A 20,546-nucleotide genomic window follows, 5' to 3' on the forward strand; every position below is an offset into this window, starting at 1 on the left:
TATCTGGAGAGCAAGTAATGCCATTTTTACAGCACAATTTGAGATGTCTTCAGAGAGTGATTTGGTTCTTTCAGTGATTCAAACTGTTGTCCCTCAGAGTGGCATAGCACTGCATTAGCACACTGCACGAGAAAGCACTTAATTCAGGGGAAAATCCATATCCAGGTGGTGGCCAAACCAAGCTCATCTATCAAAGACATCCCTGACTCATTTTTCATCTATAAAAATAACATAACAAGCCTGTAATTACCTTCATTTCCCTGTCACAACACAAAAGCAAAGATTCCTAAGTAAAATAAATATCCATATTTTGGAGGCTGCAGGGTACTCGTTTCTGTGGTGCAAGGCGGGGAGCACAGCAAGCCTCCCCACCTCCAAAGCATTCCAAAGGCATCAGGAAATGCCCATGTCACTACCAAAGTCGCAATCAGTAAAACAAGTGGAGTTGAATGAACAGGTCCCCATTCACCCTGAGGTCAGAAGCTGAGCCAGTCAGGGAAAGCACAGACCTGTAGCATATAGTCTTCTTGAAAGGCAGTGCCAAGGGACTACGCTTGTGTGGCACAGCGTTAGAGGAGAGGACAGTGTCAGCTCCACCATTTCCAGCTCCTGAGCTCTCTCTGCCTCTCAGGTTGTTTCTGTCTGAAAAAATAAACTCTGACAGTTTTCTTCCTTAGTACAACCCACATGAATCCCAATGCCGTGTGTCTCGTGAGCACTTTCAAATGAAACAGATTGTACTAATCTTGCCTACGTCTATTTTATTATTGTATTATCCTCTTATCTTTCTTGCTCTAAATGTGTCCTTGACATTCCATGCAGTTGCCTGCAGGTCCTAAAAAGAGCATTTCTTTCACAGTTTGCAGGTTGTGTATCTCTTAATTATTGCGGCATTATACAGGGAAATCCCATCTTCTCAACATCCCAAACTAAGGTAGAAGACAGCTGACTAAGGTCACTTGTGAGATCTGATCAAACTGTAGGTTATTTCAGAAGAAACAGGTTTCCAATTACACCAAACTCCTGGAAAATTTGCATCTTGACTTCAAGGTCCATGTCAGTAAGGATGAAAATTGTGCATGTAACCAACCTAAAACAGTTGGCCAAGCAGGCTGCCCTCCAGCACTGCCCGCATCAATGGAAAAAGCACTAAGAAGGGACTGTTGACTTTCCCCCAGAGCCACTCCTCTTTCACACCTATGCCCCATCCTAAGGGCCACCACAGGCACGTTCAGTACTGTGACACTAGCGTCACCAGCCTGAGATACGACATCACGGTCGGTGATATGACCCAACAGTTCAGCAGTTCTGTCAGTACCCGGTGCACAGAGCTGGCTGTGAGGGAGCACCCAAGTGAGTTTGGATTAGGATTATCAGTTTGGAGAACTTTCTTCATATTAAAAAAAAAAAAAGCACTCTGCAAAAGAGCTTATGAAACAGTTACAGAAATGCTAAGATGGGGGTGCGACTGGGATGTACATGAGGGTAGGAAAGGAGATGTAGGGGGAGGAGAGGTACTGATGCAATCCTCTGACTTTTAGGGGATGCAAGGTATGATAAAAACAAAACAGGATACATTTTCTCTGTTACTGACCTTTTTTGTCACAGAGACTGCAAGTATTCTTGCAGAAGCAGCTACTGGTGTGACAGGCAAAAAGGGACTCACAGAAAAAGGGAATATAAATCAGGAGAGCAATACCTGAAAACACAGAGGGAAGACAAAGTGTACTTCTGAGAGAAAATATGCAATTCTATTTGCAGGAGAATATCTATTTTCTAATTTTTGCAGCCCACACCTAAGTTCTGCCTTCATTTCCTTTCCTTTATTTTCTTTTTCCACCACCAATTCCAAAATTCTTTATATGCCCAGCTCCAGCTCACAGTGCATACGAAGTTTATGCAAATCAAAGGACACTTTTCTCAAGCTTTTTACTGACAGCTTATAGAACTGAAATGTCTGAGGCATCCTGAGAGTTTTATTTGTTTTTTGCAAGTGGGTTTCATTTTACTAAGATGCCATACCAGCTGTGGGTACCCACACATTTGAAGGGCAGAAACATTGTTATCCTCTAAACTGGCCCGTTTATGATGAGCCATCAAAAATTCATGTACTAATTCCTGCATCAAGTCCTAAGTCACAGAATCACAGAATTATCTAGGCTGGCTTATTTAAACAAAAGTGTCTTCTTTAGATATACATTGATATATCAGTACTGACACTATAGAACTATGCTCAAATTAATTCTGATTCCCTTTATAAATTATATGTTTCACGTCATGGAGGCAACCATGACAACAAACCAACTGAAAAAGCAGATTATTTTCTGTCACTAAAGAAAACTGTCATTACATCTTACTCTGACTTGTTCAGATTTGATGGAGCACTAATAGCCAGGCATCATGGGAAACTTTTATCAAAGTTGTCCTTCAAAGTTCTCTTTTTTCCTATCCTAAGGAAAATTAAGCTTTAAATTCTTGTAGATGTTTATAGAAAGGACGTAGAATGAAAACAAAATTCCAATGATTACTTTGGTTACTTTATACTTTTTCAGTCCTTATTCGAATTCAGCAATTACAGTATATAGCACTATGTATTTCTTATGAATTTATATAGAGGTTGCAATAAAATAAATTTTATAATATACTGACGTAATTTTTTGCTATGCTGCAAAATCATTGATAGGATTATGGTTTTGTCTTTTAACTCAGTTTTGTAATTGCCATTATAGGTTCCTCTTCACATCACAAACTGGCTTGTGGTCATGTCACTTTCAAGATGGTACTTTACAGTTTCCCAAATTGTTAGATCATCTCTCTTCTTTGGTTACAAGCTAATGGTTAATTTCAAGAATATGGCAAGCCAGCTAATCACAGATTTACAGGAGAAGGCTGTAACATCACTGAAAGAAAACCAAAGCCTTAGGAAGAAGAAAAGGAGAAAAAGGAGAGAAAATACCAAGTCATTATCAGAAAAAACCAGGAATATGATCACAGCCTTCCAAGACAAGAATAAAGTTGCCTGGAAAAAGAATATGACACTCTGGAAAAAAGACATAGTCCTTTGGAGGAACGGCAAGACCATACTAATGGAGGAAGTGAAGATCTGGGGAGACGGTCTAGATGAATCAACAGTTGGGCTGGACCTTTGGAAGAGGGAACTTCAGAAACAGGAATTCCTCAGAAAGTAAAAATATTCACAGAAAGACCTTTGGAAGAGGGAACTTCAGAAAGAGAAACAGGAATTCCTCAGAAAGTAAAAATATTCACAGAAGAAAGTGCATTCACAGCCAGAAACCAAAGATGAGACACTTGCATGCTTAGAGTCACTTCCACCTTCTTAACCTAATAAAGCCTTGACCAGTCTTTGAAATCCTTAGTCCTTTATTTCCAAATTGCCTCTGTTGACCTTTTAAAATCTCAGTTAATTGTCTCCATTTTCTCTGTTTTCTCTGATGTGACAGCACCAGTTGACTGCCTGGTCCTAACTCACCAGCAGGTGGATAAAGTCGCTAAATTTTACCTCCATCAAGGATAAGTCTTAACCAGGAAGTTTCTATTTCTCCTAACAAAATGATAGTGAAATTTTGTTAGTAATTTTCTTTCATTAAAAATCAGTGAAAATGGTGAATATACTTAGAGAGTTGTCTTTTAGATTGAAAAATAAAATTAACTCAAAAAAATGTTGGATCTATAATTGTTCTTGCACATGACGAGGTTTGGGGCACTGTCCATCTCATAATCAAAAGACATGAAACACATACATACCAGCTAGCTCAAAGATGTACACAAGGGATGAAATCTAACAGATACTGGGAGACTGAAAAGAGGGTAATGCTTAGAAATAATCGTGGTTTCACTCCTCTGAGTGCCGTAAGAGCATTCATTCTCTGGAAGTGATCAAAATATTCATTTATACATTATAATTCATTCCTTTTCAAGGAAGTTACAGAAATCAGATATATGAATCCACATTCCTGCTATCTTCTACTGACAGTTCCTATGACAAAGTATTGTGGAATAAGTGAAAAGGGGAGAACAGAGGAGAGAGAGGGCAGAGGAGAAAGAAGGCAAGGCAGTCTGGTAAATGCATAAATGACAGGCAGAAAACATTTCTATGGTAAAGCTGAGCTGAGTACAGAGGGGGCTTTGACCTCTGCAGTGTTTGGACACTCACAGCTCCATAAAATGGCATTACATATTCCCTTGAAATCATATCTATTCTTTCAAGAAAGGAATATGTCTGTCTAATTCTCCCTTCCTTGTACTCAAAATGAGCTCAGATAATGAAGCACTAATACTGAAGTTTCCAGAGTAATCATCGCAGATACACAACAGCCCATTTTCTCTCATGTATATATCGTGTCTCTCTTTGGGATAATTCCATGAACTGTTGATTTCAGTGAGAAAGTAAACCATTACCTTTTTTAGTGCTCGTTCATTCGTGTTAGCCTGAGGTGATGCAGATGTCAAGCATAATGACTTAATCCAAAAGATGCTCTGAAACTTCTGTGCTGATCAGCTGCCAAAGAGCAACATTTTTAGGATCAGCAGGTCTTTGATGGGCACAAAAACATTTTTCAGTAACACTCTGTAGAATATTTTAAAACCAACATTAGAATCATTAAATAATTTAGGTTGGGACCTTTGGAGGTCATCTGGCCCAAGCCTATGCTTAAAGCAGGGCCAACTTTAAATTAGTTTTACACTAGAATTAGAAACACGGCACCTCAGGGAAGATTTCAAAGAAATACGAAGAAGAAAATTCTCCAAGATCATCATACACAGTTCATCAGTTTTTGATTATGCTGAAACTCACCCCGTGTGCATGCACTGCAAAAAAAAATATGAATGCACTAGTTTATTTTCCTCACAGTCTTTCTCCCTATTTTTCAGGAAAATAAAAGTGACTTACGTTGGCTTCAAGACCTTAATGGATTTCTTCAGGCTTCTGGGAGAGCAACAGAGAAATGAGTTCCTGAAGGTTCACATAGAAAAAATGCTGATGTTTGATCAAATGTTGGCAAGTTGTAAGGGAGAAGGAAAGTAGATTTAATGGAAGAAAAAGATTGTCCATAGGTACACAGAAGACTACATACAATGGTGTAAAGACTTGTGTTCACTGACAGCTGCGGGATTATTCCTTAATCACAGAATACGGAATACTTCACAAAAATAGCGTTAACTCCAGAGGGGGCTTGAACTCAAACCTCTCACTGGATATTCATGTTATTCTGGGTTTAATTCGTTTTATCCCACTTTTGAATTTGCCCAATTAGCTTTGTCCCACTATGCATTTCTGGTTCAAAGTTTCTAAAGAGTACAGTCAATTTATCTAGAAGAAGATATAAAAGTTATGCAGGGAAGCCCAAGAATGGGCCAATAGTACATAACCACAGAAAATGTTAAGACTTAAAACCTGCTTAAGACAGCTAGAAAATAAAATACAGGGAATTAATTTATTGCAATGAAAGAAAAAGACAGTTTGTTTACTTTTAGGCAAAAAATAAGCATTAAAAACCATCCTCTTTCAGCACTGTGGACAGTCAAAGTTGCAAAGGAAAACAAAAAACAACCCACACAATAACTGAGAACAACCAACATGAGACATTTTATAGTTAGAGATGACACAATTATGTAGTAAGAGCTTTTCCTCCTGCATAACACAGGCCAAAGAATAACATTTGGTAAACTGCTGCATCAAATCAGTAACTGCTGTTGAAACAAAGGCTCCCTTTAGAAAGAAATTCAGTCTTCAGCTGCTTTAAGTCATGAAGGACCACATGTTTTTGTTAATATTAAATTAGTTTAAGAGTCAACCTTTGATTTTCTGGATGGGAAACTAACGAAACTAGTGATAACTGAAAACCACAATTTCCAAATTCTGTCCTTAGATTCAAATACTCCTATTTTGTGATTTTTCTGCCATCAGACATGTTGGATCCAGACCTGAGAGGTGGCTAGGGCCAACAAATGAGAAGTGAAACCCATATGGCCTGACTTCACAACTAGGGATGATTAGCAACTACTCCGCATTCTAGAACTGGCTGCGATGGTTTCCAAGCTCCTCACCTGCAGGATGCGAGCTCTGCTAACAAAGGCAGCACAAGAGTGACCAAGAAGGGGGTCGGTTATGGTGCAGAAAATATTTACTCATATTTTAATACTGAAGATTTGATTTACAGATAAAAAGAGTAAGCAAATTAGTCTACAAAAAAAAGGGATCCAAAGTATCTTATATGTCTTAAAAACTAGTTTTTAAAATGTAACACCACAGGATAGTGAGAGATACAGACGTGCTAACCACTTCATCCATCCTGGGAAAGGTCTTTCAGAGAAAGGTCTCGTGACATATTTTTAGGAAAGTGTACCCTGAACATTTTGTGCACCAAACAGAACTTCAATAGTGAATCTGCCTGGTTTTCCCAGAAGCAGAGTTCATGGATGTGTGTGAGATATTCACTGCTTATTAGCAAAGCCAGATTTTCCTCACAGCCATTAGGTCATATGTTACTTATAGTATTAAGTTGATTTTCCTTATCCCTTGCAAACAATACAGTATTACTGAATCTGTTAACTCTGCTTTCCAAACAACTAGGTATAAATAGAAGTACCTGAAGTGCAAATTACATGGGATTGCACCTCTATATTCCCATTAATTACCATACTACTGTAATGAACAAAACTTTCCTCCTATATCCACAAACACATGCGCTCACATATGCTAACAGAAGTAGTCTATGGGGTGAAAAAAGGTCATTAGCTGCAAGAGTTCAGTGTATTTCATGGAATCATTAATTCATAAACCTTAAAAGATAAAATCTAAAACAGAAAAGATACAGAAGTGTTCCTGAAAGAATGATCAAAAATGACAAAGTACATTTAAACACCTGTGCAAAGAATTCATATCTCCTCACAGAGCATAATTCATAGAACATAAACTGTTCTTCCCCTTGGGCTATGCTCATGGTACTACTAAACTAGAAGTACAGGTGTAGAAGGCAAGTATTTGTGTACAAATTTCCTTTAAAAGGAAGGTACAATTTAAAAGGTACAATTTCCTTTAAAATTAAGGCACACAGTGCCCAGTACTCGGTGAACAGATTTGTCGATGCAAACAGCAGCACAGCTGTAAGGTCTTTGGTAAAGAATTGGTGATAAGGTAATACAATGCTTGTGACTAGTGGCACACTGTGTGACAAGCTCCTTTTAAGTACATCACATTCAATTCTGAAAATAGAGGTACCAAATAACATGTCACTTTGGAAAATCATTCACCATTAATTTTTAATAGCCTGACTCATACTACATTTATGGAATGGCCTGATTAGTTTTATTTGAGAATTTCTTAATGTAACACAGCTTAATTACAGTTCATGGAATTTATAGCTAATGCTACATGCTTTTGTATTCTTTGAACTTGCTTTAGGGATCCTAACAGTGTCTTTGCACAAACACCTTCCCTGTTTCACTGGAAGAAGCAGCCTGCGTCCTGCGTAACAGTGCATTGGTCCTTGAAGACTTTGTTGCTTCACCCTGTCAGATCCAAGCATCCAGTTTCTATAGTGCCAGTTATAATCCAAATGAAAGGAAGCAAAAACATAATCAAAGGATGGAGCAAATAAAACAAGGTAGTGAAACACCTGCTTTCTGCTATTCAAAGACACAGAATAAGAACTTCCAGGCAAAATTATCCAATTTCCAGAAGAAGCATCTTTTGAAAGAAGAGAAAAGGGGATTCAAGAAGGAAATTAAAGCCTTCTGCAATGCAAATAAGAAATTCCATGAAGAGATCAAAGCCTTTCAGGAGGAGACCAAAGCCTTATGGAAGGAAATAGAAATCTTCAAGGAAAAGAACAAAGCTGGCGTGGAAGAGATCAGGATTGTTTTAGAAGAAAGCAACAGCTTCCCACAGAAGATTAGGGACTTCCATACAAAAAAAAAAAAGTTTTCCAGGAACAAGTTGGTAGCATTCAGGAAAAGCTTGAAGGATTTTGGAAAACAATGAAGGCTGCTAAGGAGGAGATCAAGGTTCTTGAAGAAAGGAATAAGGCTGGTCAGGTTGCAGTCAGGGCTTTCCTAAAACACAGTCAAGATATCCAAGAAAAGAATAAAGCCATTTATGAGAAGAACAAAATCCTGCAAGGAAAGAGTAAAGCTCTGCAGGGAAAGAACAAGGCTTTCTGGAAGGACTATATGGCTTCCTGGAAGAAGGACAAGATCTTCTGGGAGGAAGAGCTGGCTATCTCATGCAGCAAACTGATTCTCTGGGAAGAATCTATCACTTTCAGGGAGAATGACAGGAAGATTCAAAAGGAAAAAAGAGCTCTGTGGGATGTAGCAGAAGCCCTGCGGGACAAGAAATTTTCCCTCTTGAAAGATCTATATATTCCTCCAGCAGAGAAGAAATTACCTGAAACAGAAGAGAACAATCTGTGTCGCAATTGTGGCTCAGCTGTGAACACTGGAAATGAAACATCAGAGTAAATCAAGCAGATCTGAAGCACAACTTCATTTTTGACCAGAATATAAGTGCCAAAACAGAGACAGGCCTTACTCCTTTCACTCCAGAAGCTTGAAAAAGTCATGATGAAACTTAAGAATTTTTTTTTAAGTTCATATTGTTGTTTTAGCTTTATTAATGTGTTTGTTCATTTTATCATATTGGTTTCTCATTTCTCTTACCTTGACTTCCCAGCTCCAGCAGTCAAATTCATTAATTGCAGTTCCTTTCTCAAAATGCTCCATTGAGGTGTGCTTATGAGTTATGCACAGACGCACACTCCAGCCTTTCAGATCGAAATGCACCTGGTGTTTACTGAGCCTGCTTCAGATGGTATCCATGTCTTTTGTCCAGGTCAAAACAATAGTCTGTCATCTACACTTAATCGCAATTACCTTTTCTTATCTGCATTTTTTCAGATCTCCATCTTATAACTTTAAAAATATTTAACTGAGAATTTCTGAAGTTCAGTTTTAAATTAAAGAAAATCAAGATTGGCTAGTTCAGTTCAATAATTTTAAGGCAAATATATTAGCTGTGCTCTCCACTGTATCACTTGTTTGAATCAATTATTTAGAGGAGCAAAGTAATGCAACAACCCAGACTTCTGTCTTTCCAAAGCCAAACCAGTATATTATACAAAGAGGCATGTATATATATATATAGCTAGGCTCAATAGCTGCATGAGGTTGGCAATGCATTATCTGGATTTAATTATACCTCTTTATTTTTGCTGTCCTAAAAAGCAACACTAACAAGATAGCTGATTCAGCAACTTCAGTAGTAAATCAATAAAGCAATTCGTTCACAAAGCCAAATGCTCCCCTTCTTTATCAGGGGAAAAAAAAAAGGAAAAAATACCCCAAAACATATGATAGGAATCAATTGATTTTGATTCAAGAGTTTTCTGTTAACAGGGGAGTTAATTCATAAGTATGAGCACTCATACATGTTCCTTCCACATTACAATTTTTCAGCTGTTAGCTTTCCATGACACTTAGTCAAACAAATGCAAGTTCTTGAAGTCATTCTGAAATATGGCATCTCATAATCAAAACAAAATTTCAGTGGAGGCTGGCCAGTGTAAGAAATTGGACTGATGTTCACTCACCAATGCAAAATAAATCTCTCGGGGAGAGAATCATTATTGGAGAAACTGCCTGTTTCACATATTTCTTGATCATGAGGACATCATTAATATGATTAAAGAAAATCTTTCCCTCTCTCAAATATATTTAGAAGAGAATTTCTCATACTAGTCCCAACATCTACTCTGACTGTAAAGGACATGGCTGTAACGTTCAGCTTAAGACTGTAGCTTTTGCAGAATATCAACAAAACCCAAGCAGATAATTTTGTTATCTCTTCAGAATCTAAATTATTTACTACGTAGCCAAGAAAAATAAAGCCCAAAGGAATGTAATAGTGGTGGGTGTTTCATTAATGCTGATCAAGAACAAGGAGAGCAGATGTGATGTCTGACTGAAGATGATGGTTTGATGTAGGGAGCTATAAGCTAGACAGGAACTAGAAGGAATTAGAAACAAGGCCAGATGTAAACAAGGCTGCAGGAATTGCCTTATAGAACAATAATATACGAAAAAGGACATTTAGTAAATAATATACAGGACATGACTTCTGATTTGACAGGCAATAAGGAAAGAAAACAATTTAATTTTTAGACAACATGAGTCAAGCTGAGAACCAGGAACTCATCCGTATAGGAGAGGAAGCTGAGAGAAGAGTTGGGGGACAGGTGGGATCACTTCTTTGCTTGGGGAACTGCCTTCTGTATATTCCAGGCTGACACATTTTGTTGTGACATGTTGTGTCAATTTTTGTCACTTGTGTCATGTTATGTTGTCTCCTGGACTGTAATTAAGTTTGACAGAGGAAAACAGACCAGCTGAGACTTAACATGATCTGGCAACTAATAGATATGCATATATGACAATACTTTTGTTAAATAAGCCTCACTGGCAATACATTACAGAAAGGGCAAAGACAAAAAGACAAGAAAATCTCTTCCATGTAGAGAAATAGAATAAGTAACTCAAACAGTTGGAAATCTCTTGGGAGTCTCCATGTTTTCATACACAAGAGGGGCAGGTGCTGCTGTTTGGATGCAGAGCACAAGCTCTTCTTAATTGTACTCTATAGACTTAATTCATTGTTTCCATGGAAGAGACAAAGTAAGTAAAGTTGGAGAGTCTCATTCCTTTCATCTCTCACAAGCCTGTGTCCCTGATATGCAGCACCAAAGAACCATCAGCTGTATGTACTTCCCTTCAGGACTAACCACTCTCTTCCCAGGAGAAAAAGGAATGTCTCCTGGCCGTGACTCCCTGTGCATCAATGACTGCCCAGTCAGCTTCATCTAACCCCCACTAAGAGGATCATCTGCCTCAGGAAGCACTCTAGGAGCAAGCAGCACTACGCAGATTCATCTGTACCAGCTGCCCTGTGTGCCCATGCAAATGCTGTACCACTCACTCCACGTCACTGCTCCCACCCCAGCGTAAGCTCCAACAGGTCCCTTCAGTGGGGGAGTTGGGTCAAGAGCCTCATGCTGGTATCCATTCTGAGAGGGCTGGAAACTCAGCATCAAGGCAGATAGAAACAGGTCTTAAAACACAATCAATCCAGTAGATGCGTTCTTGCCTTGGATGAGACAAGGAGAAATTACCAGCAACACCATTGTTTAGCTAGGAAATTCAGAGAGAAGGGCCCACAGAAAGCTCAGCAGCAGTAGATTGGCTTAGCTCCATAAGCTTTGATAACACACTACTAATTTACTCGGTCCCAGAGGAAACCATGCTCCATGCTAATCTAGGAAACAGATGATAAAAATTCAACTTTTCTAAATCTGCTCAGTAAGACTCCTCACTTAAGTAGGACACTAATTAAATCTAGCATATTACCTATTAACTGTATCTTAGACATTCAAAGTGCCTCTCATAAGAAAGACCACTGAAGTGGCCTTGCAGTGAACAGCACATCAGAAAGATACAGAGACATAAATTTCTTCAGTTCTTCCTTACTCTTTCTAGGAACCGATTATGTAGACATAGTAAAGCTAAGGTACCTTTTCCAGTGAAAGTCATCTACTAGAAAAATAGCTTTTTTTCTTAGCTTCATGGATTCGTTCTTTAATATCTCTCAACTCTTGACCTCCATTCAGGGTACACATTCTTAACTGGTGCACAGAGCAGCTGGGAATGGGAATCCTAAAAGGTTGTGTTTAGGCTGCAGTATGCAGGTAGTGCAATTGGGGAGAAGGGGTGAGAAACCACGTAAACTTGTTTGCTTGAAACTTTTATAGAACTAGACAAGTAGATTTGAAGAACATGTTACGTCAGGTTTTATTGTTATGGCATCATCATGTTGTTTTCAATGACAACCGGTACTGGGTAAACCTTCTAAGAAGCCAAGATGCTCCTACAAGATGCTAAACATTCTCAGCTCTAATGACAATGGGAGCTCTCTGAAGATTATGCTTGGTCCTGTAAGCTATAAAAGCCAGAATCTCAAGTGACTGTATCATAACAATGTCACTTTTATACAGCTTAACTCAGCTATATAATTAAACTGGTACATAAGTTGTAAAATAATTAAAAACGAGCCACAGTGAAGTCTGCTATAAACATTTGTGCTTCAGTGCTAATTGCTTCTATTATAAATACTGCACACCAGCTTCTCCTCTGAGTAACTCCAGTGAATACATATAGTTGCACTAGGGATAAATTATTCTTAACTACCTTTGCATGGTCAAACAAAACTTTATAGCTGTGAAGTGATTACAAATGGTCTAATCTCCATCACTGCTGTCTTGAAGCAAACAGGAACAGAGTCAATGTAGTATAGGTGTGGATGTGGTTACCCCAACGCCTTAACCCACACTGAGCTATACTTACAGATGTCGTCTATGTTACTTATCATAAAGTTAGGCCATAAACAGCTTCCTTTGGTTATTTTCTGTTCTTTCACATTGTGCTTCCGCTGAGCAAGCTCAGCATGATATCTCTGCTGCTTTGTACATTGAGGAAGTAAGCCTTAAAGCCTTCTGGCTTTGTTATTCTCCTTTCTCTTATCTGCATTTCTGGGATTTCCTTTTTACTTGACACACTGTCCTTGTTTTCTCAACGTTTTCTTCTCTCTACCTCACCATCTCCTTTCTGTCTCTCCCTCTCCACAGATTTTCTGTTTGTATATTCCTTCAAAGTTTTCCTTCCTGCTCCTTCTCTTCACATCACCCTGTGAAGGCTCCGATCTTGCCCTGCTCTCGCTGACCCCTCTGGCACTCTGCACCCAACAGGACAGAACTGACACCCAGCTGGGAGCAGGACTTTACTCTCGTCAGCTCCAAGGTGCTTCGGCAGCAGATTTTCCTCTTGGCAGGTCCATCCAGCTGTTCTGGGAAAAGCACAGCTGAAGTTTGCCAAGATGCATGTCCTGACTTAGCACTACCTTGAATTTTTAAGCTAGACAATACACCACAGTACAAGTAACTCCTTCTGTGATACTGCTCCAGTATCTCCTTATCTCCAATTTTTTTTTCCTCTAGTAGTTCCTTGATTGCAGTTTGGTTGTGTCACTATGGGAAAGAAAACTCTTTAATAAATAAAAGATCTAAAACTACAAGTAAAAACTGAAGAAATCTTGCAGATAAGATTTTGTTGTTTCTATACATATGTTTTGAAGCTGATAGACTTATTTTGTTTTGCTCAGTTTCTATGAGCTGAACATGGTGTAGTTGTCAAAGATAAGAAACCATATTCTGGGAAATTAGATGTCTGGGAGGTCATAGGAACAGGAACTTAAAGACTAAAAAAAGAAAATAAAGGCGACTTCAAAGGAATAAAATACAAGATAACTAGGGGTTTGCAACTCTCACTGGATACAGACCAAATCAGCAGTGAGCTAGTGAGCTTTATTCTGTTTTCATGTCTCATTCCCAATTTGAGATTTGGAGAGGTGCTTGCTTTGCCAAGCACACACCTTATCTCAGGGTTTAACCCAGGTAGGAAATGGCCATTACTGTTTTCTGGCTTTTTCTGGGCTTCCCCACCTTCCCTGGGGGCTCCTTCCAGCACGAGGAACACAACCCTCATAACCAGAGCTAACTGAATAATTCATAACAAATGAATTTGTTGATTAGTAGTAATTTTTCTGAACTTTTCAAATTGTGAAAGTATCACTTAATGAATTCATAGAGGAGCCAAGGCTTTGGAAGTAATCAACTTCTTCAAATGAAGTCTCAATATGAGTTTTCTCTCATCAGAGCTCTGGAGAGCAGAAAGTACCAAACTTTGGCCTCACCTTTTCACCTGCATAAAATCAATGCTGCTCCTGCTCCAGGTAGCCCTTGGCCCTTTCCGTCCCACTTTGAACAGAGTAAAAAGTCTTTCACTCAACTTTTTCTCCTTCATTTTTGTTTTGGTGAAAACATGAAGGTGGTACATTTTAAAATGCCTTTTTTTCTCCACCCTGGAGAAAAGAAGGAAAAAAAAAAAAAGAAGAAAGAGAAAGATAAAATTTTTTGGTCATGTTTTGAGCATAGTTCAGAAAGAGAGTCTAAAATAATCTCCTTACCCGTGGAAGTTCAATTCTATTAGAATACTAAAATCTTACTGTTACAATAAATACAGAGTAACACATCCCCTCATACTGCAGTGCCCAGCTCTCTAGCCTTGGAAGATCAGATTTGCCTCTATTAATGAGACTGCTCAAGAGAAGTAAAAATCTCATTGGTTTAACTCATAATTAAGTAATTTAGCTCCAGTCCTGATAGATGTATGGATCCAAGACTGCACTTAAGTGGAATGAGGAATGGCTAAAACACCTAGCAAAGTGACCTGAAATACCCAAAGAACGCACTAAGCCCATGGTATCCCTGTGAGTGTTCTCAGAGTACTAGGTGGCACTGGGGGAGTCCATCCCCACTTTGGAGATGGGCACGGACTCCATGAGATGAAACCAACATCTTCCCTGAAACTCCCAAAGTCATTAACTTTATATGCAACAATGTCCATGCAATAAAATTAAAATATTTGACATCTGCCATACAGAAGAGGATGCAAGTGTAAAGTCAGCAGTTTAGCGACAGAAGCAATAGCCCTGACCAAACTGAACACTTCAGTTGCACTTATATTATTTTTTTAGGATTAGGGAGAAATCTAGACTTTTTCTCTGTTGCCGAAAAGTTGAGTGGAGTGGTATCTTTTCTCCACTCCCAGCAAAGGATGTTTTCACTTCACCTTTATTCAATCATTGCAACATTAAATGAGCCATGAAAAAAGCTGAGCTCAAAGCTTACACCTCAGGAGGATTTTAGCAATTACTGCATGTATTGACCTAACTGTACAGATTAATTTCTCTACAAGTCTTTAGGCTCTCCTTTCTCTCTCTTTGGGACGATTCAGAGCTGGCTGAGACTTCAACCAGTGCCTCACACACTGATGCCTGAAGCACAGAAAACAAAAAGCAAGACCTTCAAATGCATCAGGAATTTAGCAGTAATGGAAAATTTCAGACTAGAGTTACAAAAGAGTTCAGTTTGCATTTTAAAGTAAACAGATCACAGAATTTCTTTGAAAATCTGACTTGGAGAGACACTTATGCCAAAGGTATACAAAGTCACTGTCATGTAAATATTGCAAGCTGTAAGACTTGTGTTTATGATTCTATATGGATATATTGTACACCTCACCAAAATTCTGTCTGTCAATTCCTTCACTAAACGTAAGAGGGGTTAGGGCATTGGAAGACCACAAGACACCTGAGGGATACGCACACCTCATTCACATTCCACAGATGCAATCACCACAGAAAATGAGCAGATCGTGGATCTGGGGTGAATCCACCCAAGACTAGAATTTAGCCAGTTAAACAGGGAATGTTTGTCACTGTTCTCCTTTCAATGCCTACCTTGCGGGTAAGCCATTATCAAATGAAAATTTGCATTAAATTTTCTTTTGTCAGGACAACCGATCAGAAATTAACATGGGCAAAACATTGCTTTTGCTGAGGGAAAGATCAATAGCTAGGGGAACCAAACCCAATTTATGCAATCAAGCAATTTTTAGTAAAACCTGAATCTGTTGCAAACACAATAGTTTTTGTCTCTAGGGAACTGTTTTTTCATAGAGTACAGAAATAAATATTCTCATTTACTGTTCTGAAATAAACACATTTTATTTACTGGTGGACACTTTGTTCTTCGTTCCAGCTGCAGATCTTCTGCATCACTAGGACAAGTGTAGCCCTGCCATCATTCTTGTGATGTCAACAAGAGGCTAAATGAGTCCATTATGAATACCATGTGCTTGCCAAACCATTTACACTTGTTTACTAAGGTACATAGCGACTTACTGCATCTCAAGAGAAAATTACCACTCATTACTTCATGCATCAGATTATAGCTAAATTATTGTTCTCGTAGTACAAGTCTCATGTATTATTCACATTGCAACCAGTGCATTAACTCTGCCACTCAGCCAAGATTACAGCTAAAAATAGATAGTACATATCCTACTTCAGAATACGTTTAACATTACTACCAACAGCATCTCAGATTTCACATGTGCTCAGATTTCACATCTTTGACCTTCAAGAGAATTTGAAGAGTGAAAGTCAGTAGTATATAGTTGCGGTGAGAGTCAAAGAAAGCCTGCAGCTTCTGGCCACATTGCACCAGCTGGCATGTGCAGTTTTGCATGATTTACAGAGGAGATAGTTGTATTTATTTGGATTGTTTGTATGTGACTACTTAGGAATACTATAGCACATAGACAGGAATAACCACATTCCACAAGCCAGGTCAAAATAGAACTGTATGTTTAAGATGTTTCCAGATTCACAGTAGGAAATTGTATTTGAACTTTAGTATCCATTCTTTATCCCTGATCTGGCTGAAAAAGGCTCATTTCTGGTTTTGTGAGTCTACACAGACAGACCTAAAGGAACACTAACCTTCCTCCCCCTTGAATACAATCAATAGCATTGCAAGTACTCCTTCATACTATAATGTACGCCTACATTTGCCCTCCTCCTCACTTATCTCCTCCTGTTCTCTTCACTCAAATCAGCACTGAAGAGCTAAGAGCTGGAGAGATTCCAGCCCCATATGGGAATACTCTTATGAGAAGACACGGTCTTCATCTGATTTACACCATTTCTGATGGAAGAATTACTCTACACCATATATGCCAGGCCATCCAGTACCAAGCTAGCTTTACTTGTATTCCAGCCTAAATTCTGAACCACAACAGCATCTAAATAGAGCTCAAACCAAAGTATGAACAGAGACAGGCAAAGCGCACAGATGCATATCGTTCCCAACCACTTACTTCTAAAAGGAGGAACAAGTGTTCCTATCTCTTTGCTTTTTCTACTAGCATCCTTCAAATCACAGCTCAGTTTTTGGCACGCATGCAATTCCATTCTGACATAGAGAACACATCGGAAATACAGCCATTTTATCATTCAAAATATAGTTCTTTTTATTCCCTATTGAAAGACTTTTCTCTGAGGCTTGCTCTAGTATAAAGACTTAAATTGGATGTAAATGACCTGCAGTAGGACCAAAGTGTCCTAAATTGGCTTTATATAAGTAAGAAATAAGCCCAGAGTGCTTAAAATAAATGCTTATCTAGACATAGATTTAGTGAGAAATGGTTCTACATTCATTAATCAACCTATTCAGCTTCCAGTTTAGACACATTATTAGAGGTGCTCTTCTGAAGATGGAATTGGCCTATGATCTGTTTATAATCCCTTTTAGGGTTCTTTTGTGTTCATTTTTCTTTTTACATTCTACTTTCCCAGTACTCTGAATATTTAGGGGCTAGAATTAACAAAGACTGTCCCATGGTGCTTCAAAAGATTCCAAAGCCAACAGCTCCTGCCAAGGTTAAAGATGAAAAGTGAAAACTCCATTGTATTTTCACCTTCAGAGTCCTTTTTGGCATGACTGATTTGCTGTAGCTCCCCGCTGTATAACCAAGTACTTGGTGCATTCTTATTATAAAACTCAGGCTTTGCTATCTGCAATACCTACACTGTTTAAACCATGGTTTAGGTAATCAAGAAATGAAAGAGAGAGAAGTGTATGCAATATTAGCATTGTCCTCTGTAGCATTTATTTAAATGGGAAACTCAGTTAATTGAGCACTTTTAAAAATAATATATAAGCCATCTGGACTGTAAGCTTATGTATCTATTGTTTCCAGAGCATGTCTACATTTTCTTTCTGCAATATGTCATCACACACGTTTCTCCTGGGGGGAGGAGTTATTTCAGCCATTTCATCTCATATGATATGTATTTTGCATACTTTATGATGAATAATTTAAGGATCTCACTTCCTGAACCACAACTTACTTATGGCCAATAGCAAATCCATTCTTGTTTGTGATGAATAAAGAAGGAGGGTATTATAGTTTATTGCAAATGACAATTGCATCACAGAGTTTCCAACATGAAAACCTCTTCAAATTTTCATGACACCACTCAGGGGCAGCCTTTGTCTCCTGTTTGGCAGTTGCTTCCCTAGAATCTTGTTCCATCTCCAGGGGAGGTTTTCTCTAGCTTACAGAAACGCATCATAGTAGAGCAAAGGCCTAGTTTAAATTGGGGTTTATTGAAAGATAAAACTGATTTTCTAACTCTTGACAAGTAATACTGTCAAAGAACTGAAGAAGGAGAATTGAAAGCTGCAGCTGATGTTTATTTCTATGTATAAAGCCTCACACACCAGTTCTTGATGATGTGAACTGTAATCTATGCAGTAATATGTTTTGCACAAAGGATGTTGAGACAGGTTGACATGCACAAAGATTTATTTGCGCAGTCTGTAACTCATAGCATACATCAAATGTATCAGTAAATGTTACTTTGGGGGAAAATAAAAACAAACAAAAGGGAAAACATGCCAGCAGCCAGCCAGCCACGCGGTCTCCAGAAGCATAGCCTGTCCTGGGCATCCTCTGCAGTGCAGCCAGTGGGCTCCCTGTAAGGCTCTTCCCAGGGAAGCACCCCACCACTCATCCTGATGTTGCACCGAACACAGCACACTTTGCTCTGGGGTTGGTGCAACACAATAACCTGCTGCCCAGCTTTGTGTAGGCATATTATTGGGTAATGTAAATGAAAAGCTACAATCAAGGTGTAGGAAAAAGGGGGGAGGATGGGGAGCGTCTATATACCAGTAACGCTATGGGCATTGAGACACATTTGTGACCTTAGAAATGAAAAGGCCCCCTTTAAGCCCTTTTAGATCTTTCTCCAAAAGTGCTCACTAGTAAAAGTGGAAACTGAAACATTTTGGTTCTGATACAGTTTGGTTACACTTGTCAATATTCAGGCTCATCCAAGGAGTATTTGAGTGGATGATATTTATTGTTTTGTTTTGATTTTTCTGAGCAAAATCTGGCAAAAAAATTCTGGCAAAAAATCAAGATTATTTCTGAAGAGGACAAAAGTTTATTTAAAAGCAATTACTTTAGGTGAAGTAGGAATCATTATCAATACTGTAAAGCTCCTCTTAGAAGAACTGGATGCTTTTGACATCAATGCTCAATACTAGTATTGCAGGTATTGTAGCTTCACATTTTGGTTACACAGAAGTGAGGATAACTTTCTTGGTGGACTTCTTAGTGCAAATCAACAGGTTTTCATTGATTTCAGTGGAGCTATACTGATAAATGCATTTCAGATAGTGTCACAGAAGCAGGAAAAATAAGTGTTAATCTCAATGAATGCTGTCTGGAATCTCCAGAGTCCAGAAGCCTTTAATATCTCTAGCCTGCCCTAGGAAATCCATTTTTGCTTGTTTTTTTAGATCTAAAAATAAAAAAGTGATAGTTTTTAATAACTATTTTGTACATTAAGTGTTCCACCACCTTAAAATGTCAAAATGCCACAAGGAAATTAGCAAGAAGCAGCTGCTCTTGCACCAGTGAGAAACAAGAGCTCTCAGAGCCATTTTCCCCTTTTCAGGGCAGACAAGCAAACTAACTGATAAATACATTAGTAATTAATTGTAGAATTCATCATGTAGGAAGCAGAGCCTTCAAAGCAGTATCTTGCACAGATAAGGGTAGAGCACTTAGTAGACCTTTAAATGCCACTAATGAAATGGCTGACCGCCAAGGGGCAGAGAGGGCTCCTGTACTGCCAGTTGTTGGGAAACAACCACCCAAAGACCCATACACAGCCTAAAGCTTTGCTTTCATCTGCTGCCCTGCTGCCTATTTCACTGGCACCACGCTCTGAAATTCCATTACACTTGTTGTCTGCTCTGAAATGTGACCAGGGATAAACACTTCAAGTGTTTGAAATAAAAATCTACTTTGCAGTCCATCTCCTCAGTCACTCAGAACAAGTCTGAACAGGAACGTTTCCAAGAAACAGGCAGTACATGAGGAACAGTAGCTGTGGAGGAAAGGCAGCTCTATACGTCAAATGCAGCCAGGACTAAAATCCTGCTTCTAGTTCTCATCCTGAGTGCAGTGTTCAGACCTCAACTACAACTCCAGATCCATCTGATTTGCCTGTATGTTTTCTCTCATTCACAAGACAGAATGGCACGGCAAAGTGCAAATAGGAGGTTCTCTCATATTCTATATGGGAACTGGATGAGAGGAAAATTATTTTTTTGTGTGTCCCAAAATGCTGACCTTGCCATATAAGAATGAATGTGGTATAAGAAATACAGCTAAGTGTAAACAAGTATCTGTCTGGGAACTGCACAGTCAGAGAGCAGGTCACGGTCACTGTCAGTATGTGACATTAAGAGAGGCCTTCTGTTACCAAAACCACAAGTGGGCTATAATTCTTGAGTATCTGCTCCTATTCTCAGCAAATGATTGCTGGTCTATGCTATGAAACGCTTCTGCCTTCTATCATGAGCCACTTGAAACATGGGTTTGGAACCAATCAAACCATGCCAAGAAACTCATGTGTGCAAAAGACAAAGAAATAAAGTGGTAAGGAACTATAGCCACTCTTAAAGAACTGCTCATGTGAGTAAAGTTCACTGTATTTA

The 20,546-nt window shown here is 38.8% G+C and overlaps 1 protein-coding gene across 1 annotated transcript; it reads left to right on the forward strand.

Annotated features, from left to right (window-relative positions):
- Positions 1 to 7,609: 7,609 nt before the first annotated feature.
- LOC106884687 (coiled-coil domain-containing protein 70-like) lies at positions 7,610 to 8,484 on the forward strand. Its single transcript, XM_014936211.1, is given in 2 exon segments — positions 7,610 to 7,921; positions 7,924 to 8,484. Coding segments are annotated over 2 exon segments (873 nt in total).
- The last annotated feature ends 12,062 nt before the right edge of the window (positions 8,485 to 20,546 follow it).

This window comes from Calidris pugnax, unplaced genomic scaffold (genome assembly GCF_001431845.1).
Source record: "Calidris pugnax isolate Ruff unplaced genomic scaffold, ASM143184v1 scaffold17, whole genome shotgun sequence".
Taxonomy (NCBI): Eukaryota; Metazoa; Chordata; class Aves; order Charadriiformes; family Scolopacidae; genus Calidris; species Calidris pugnax.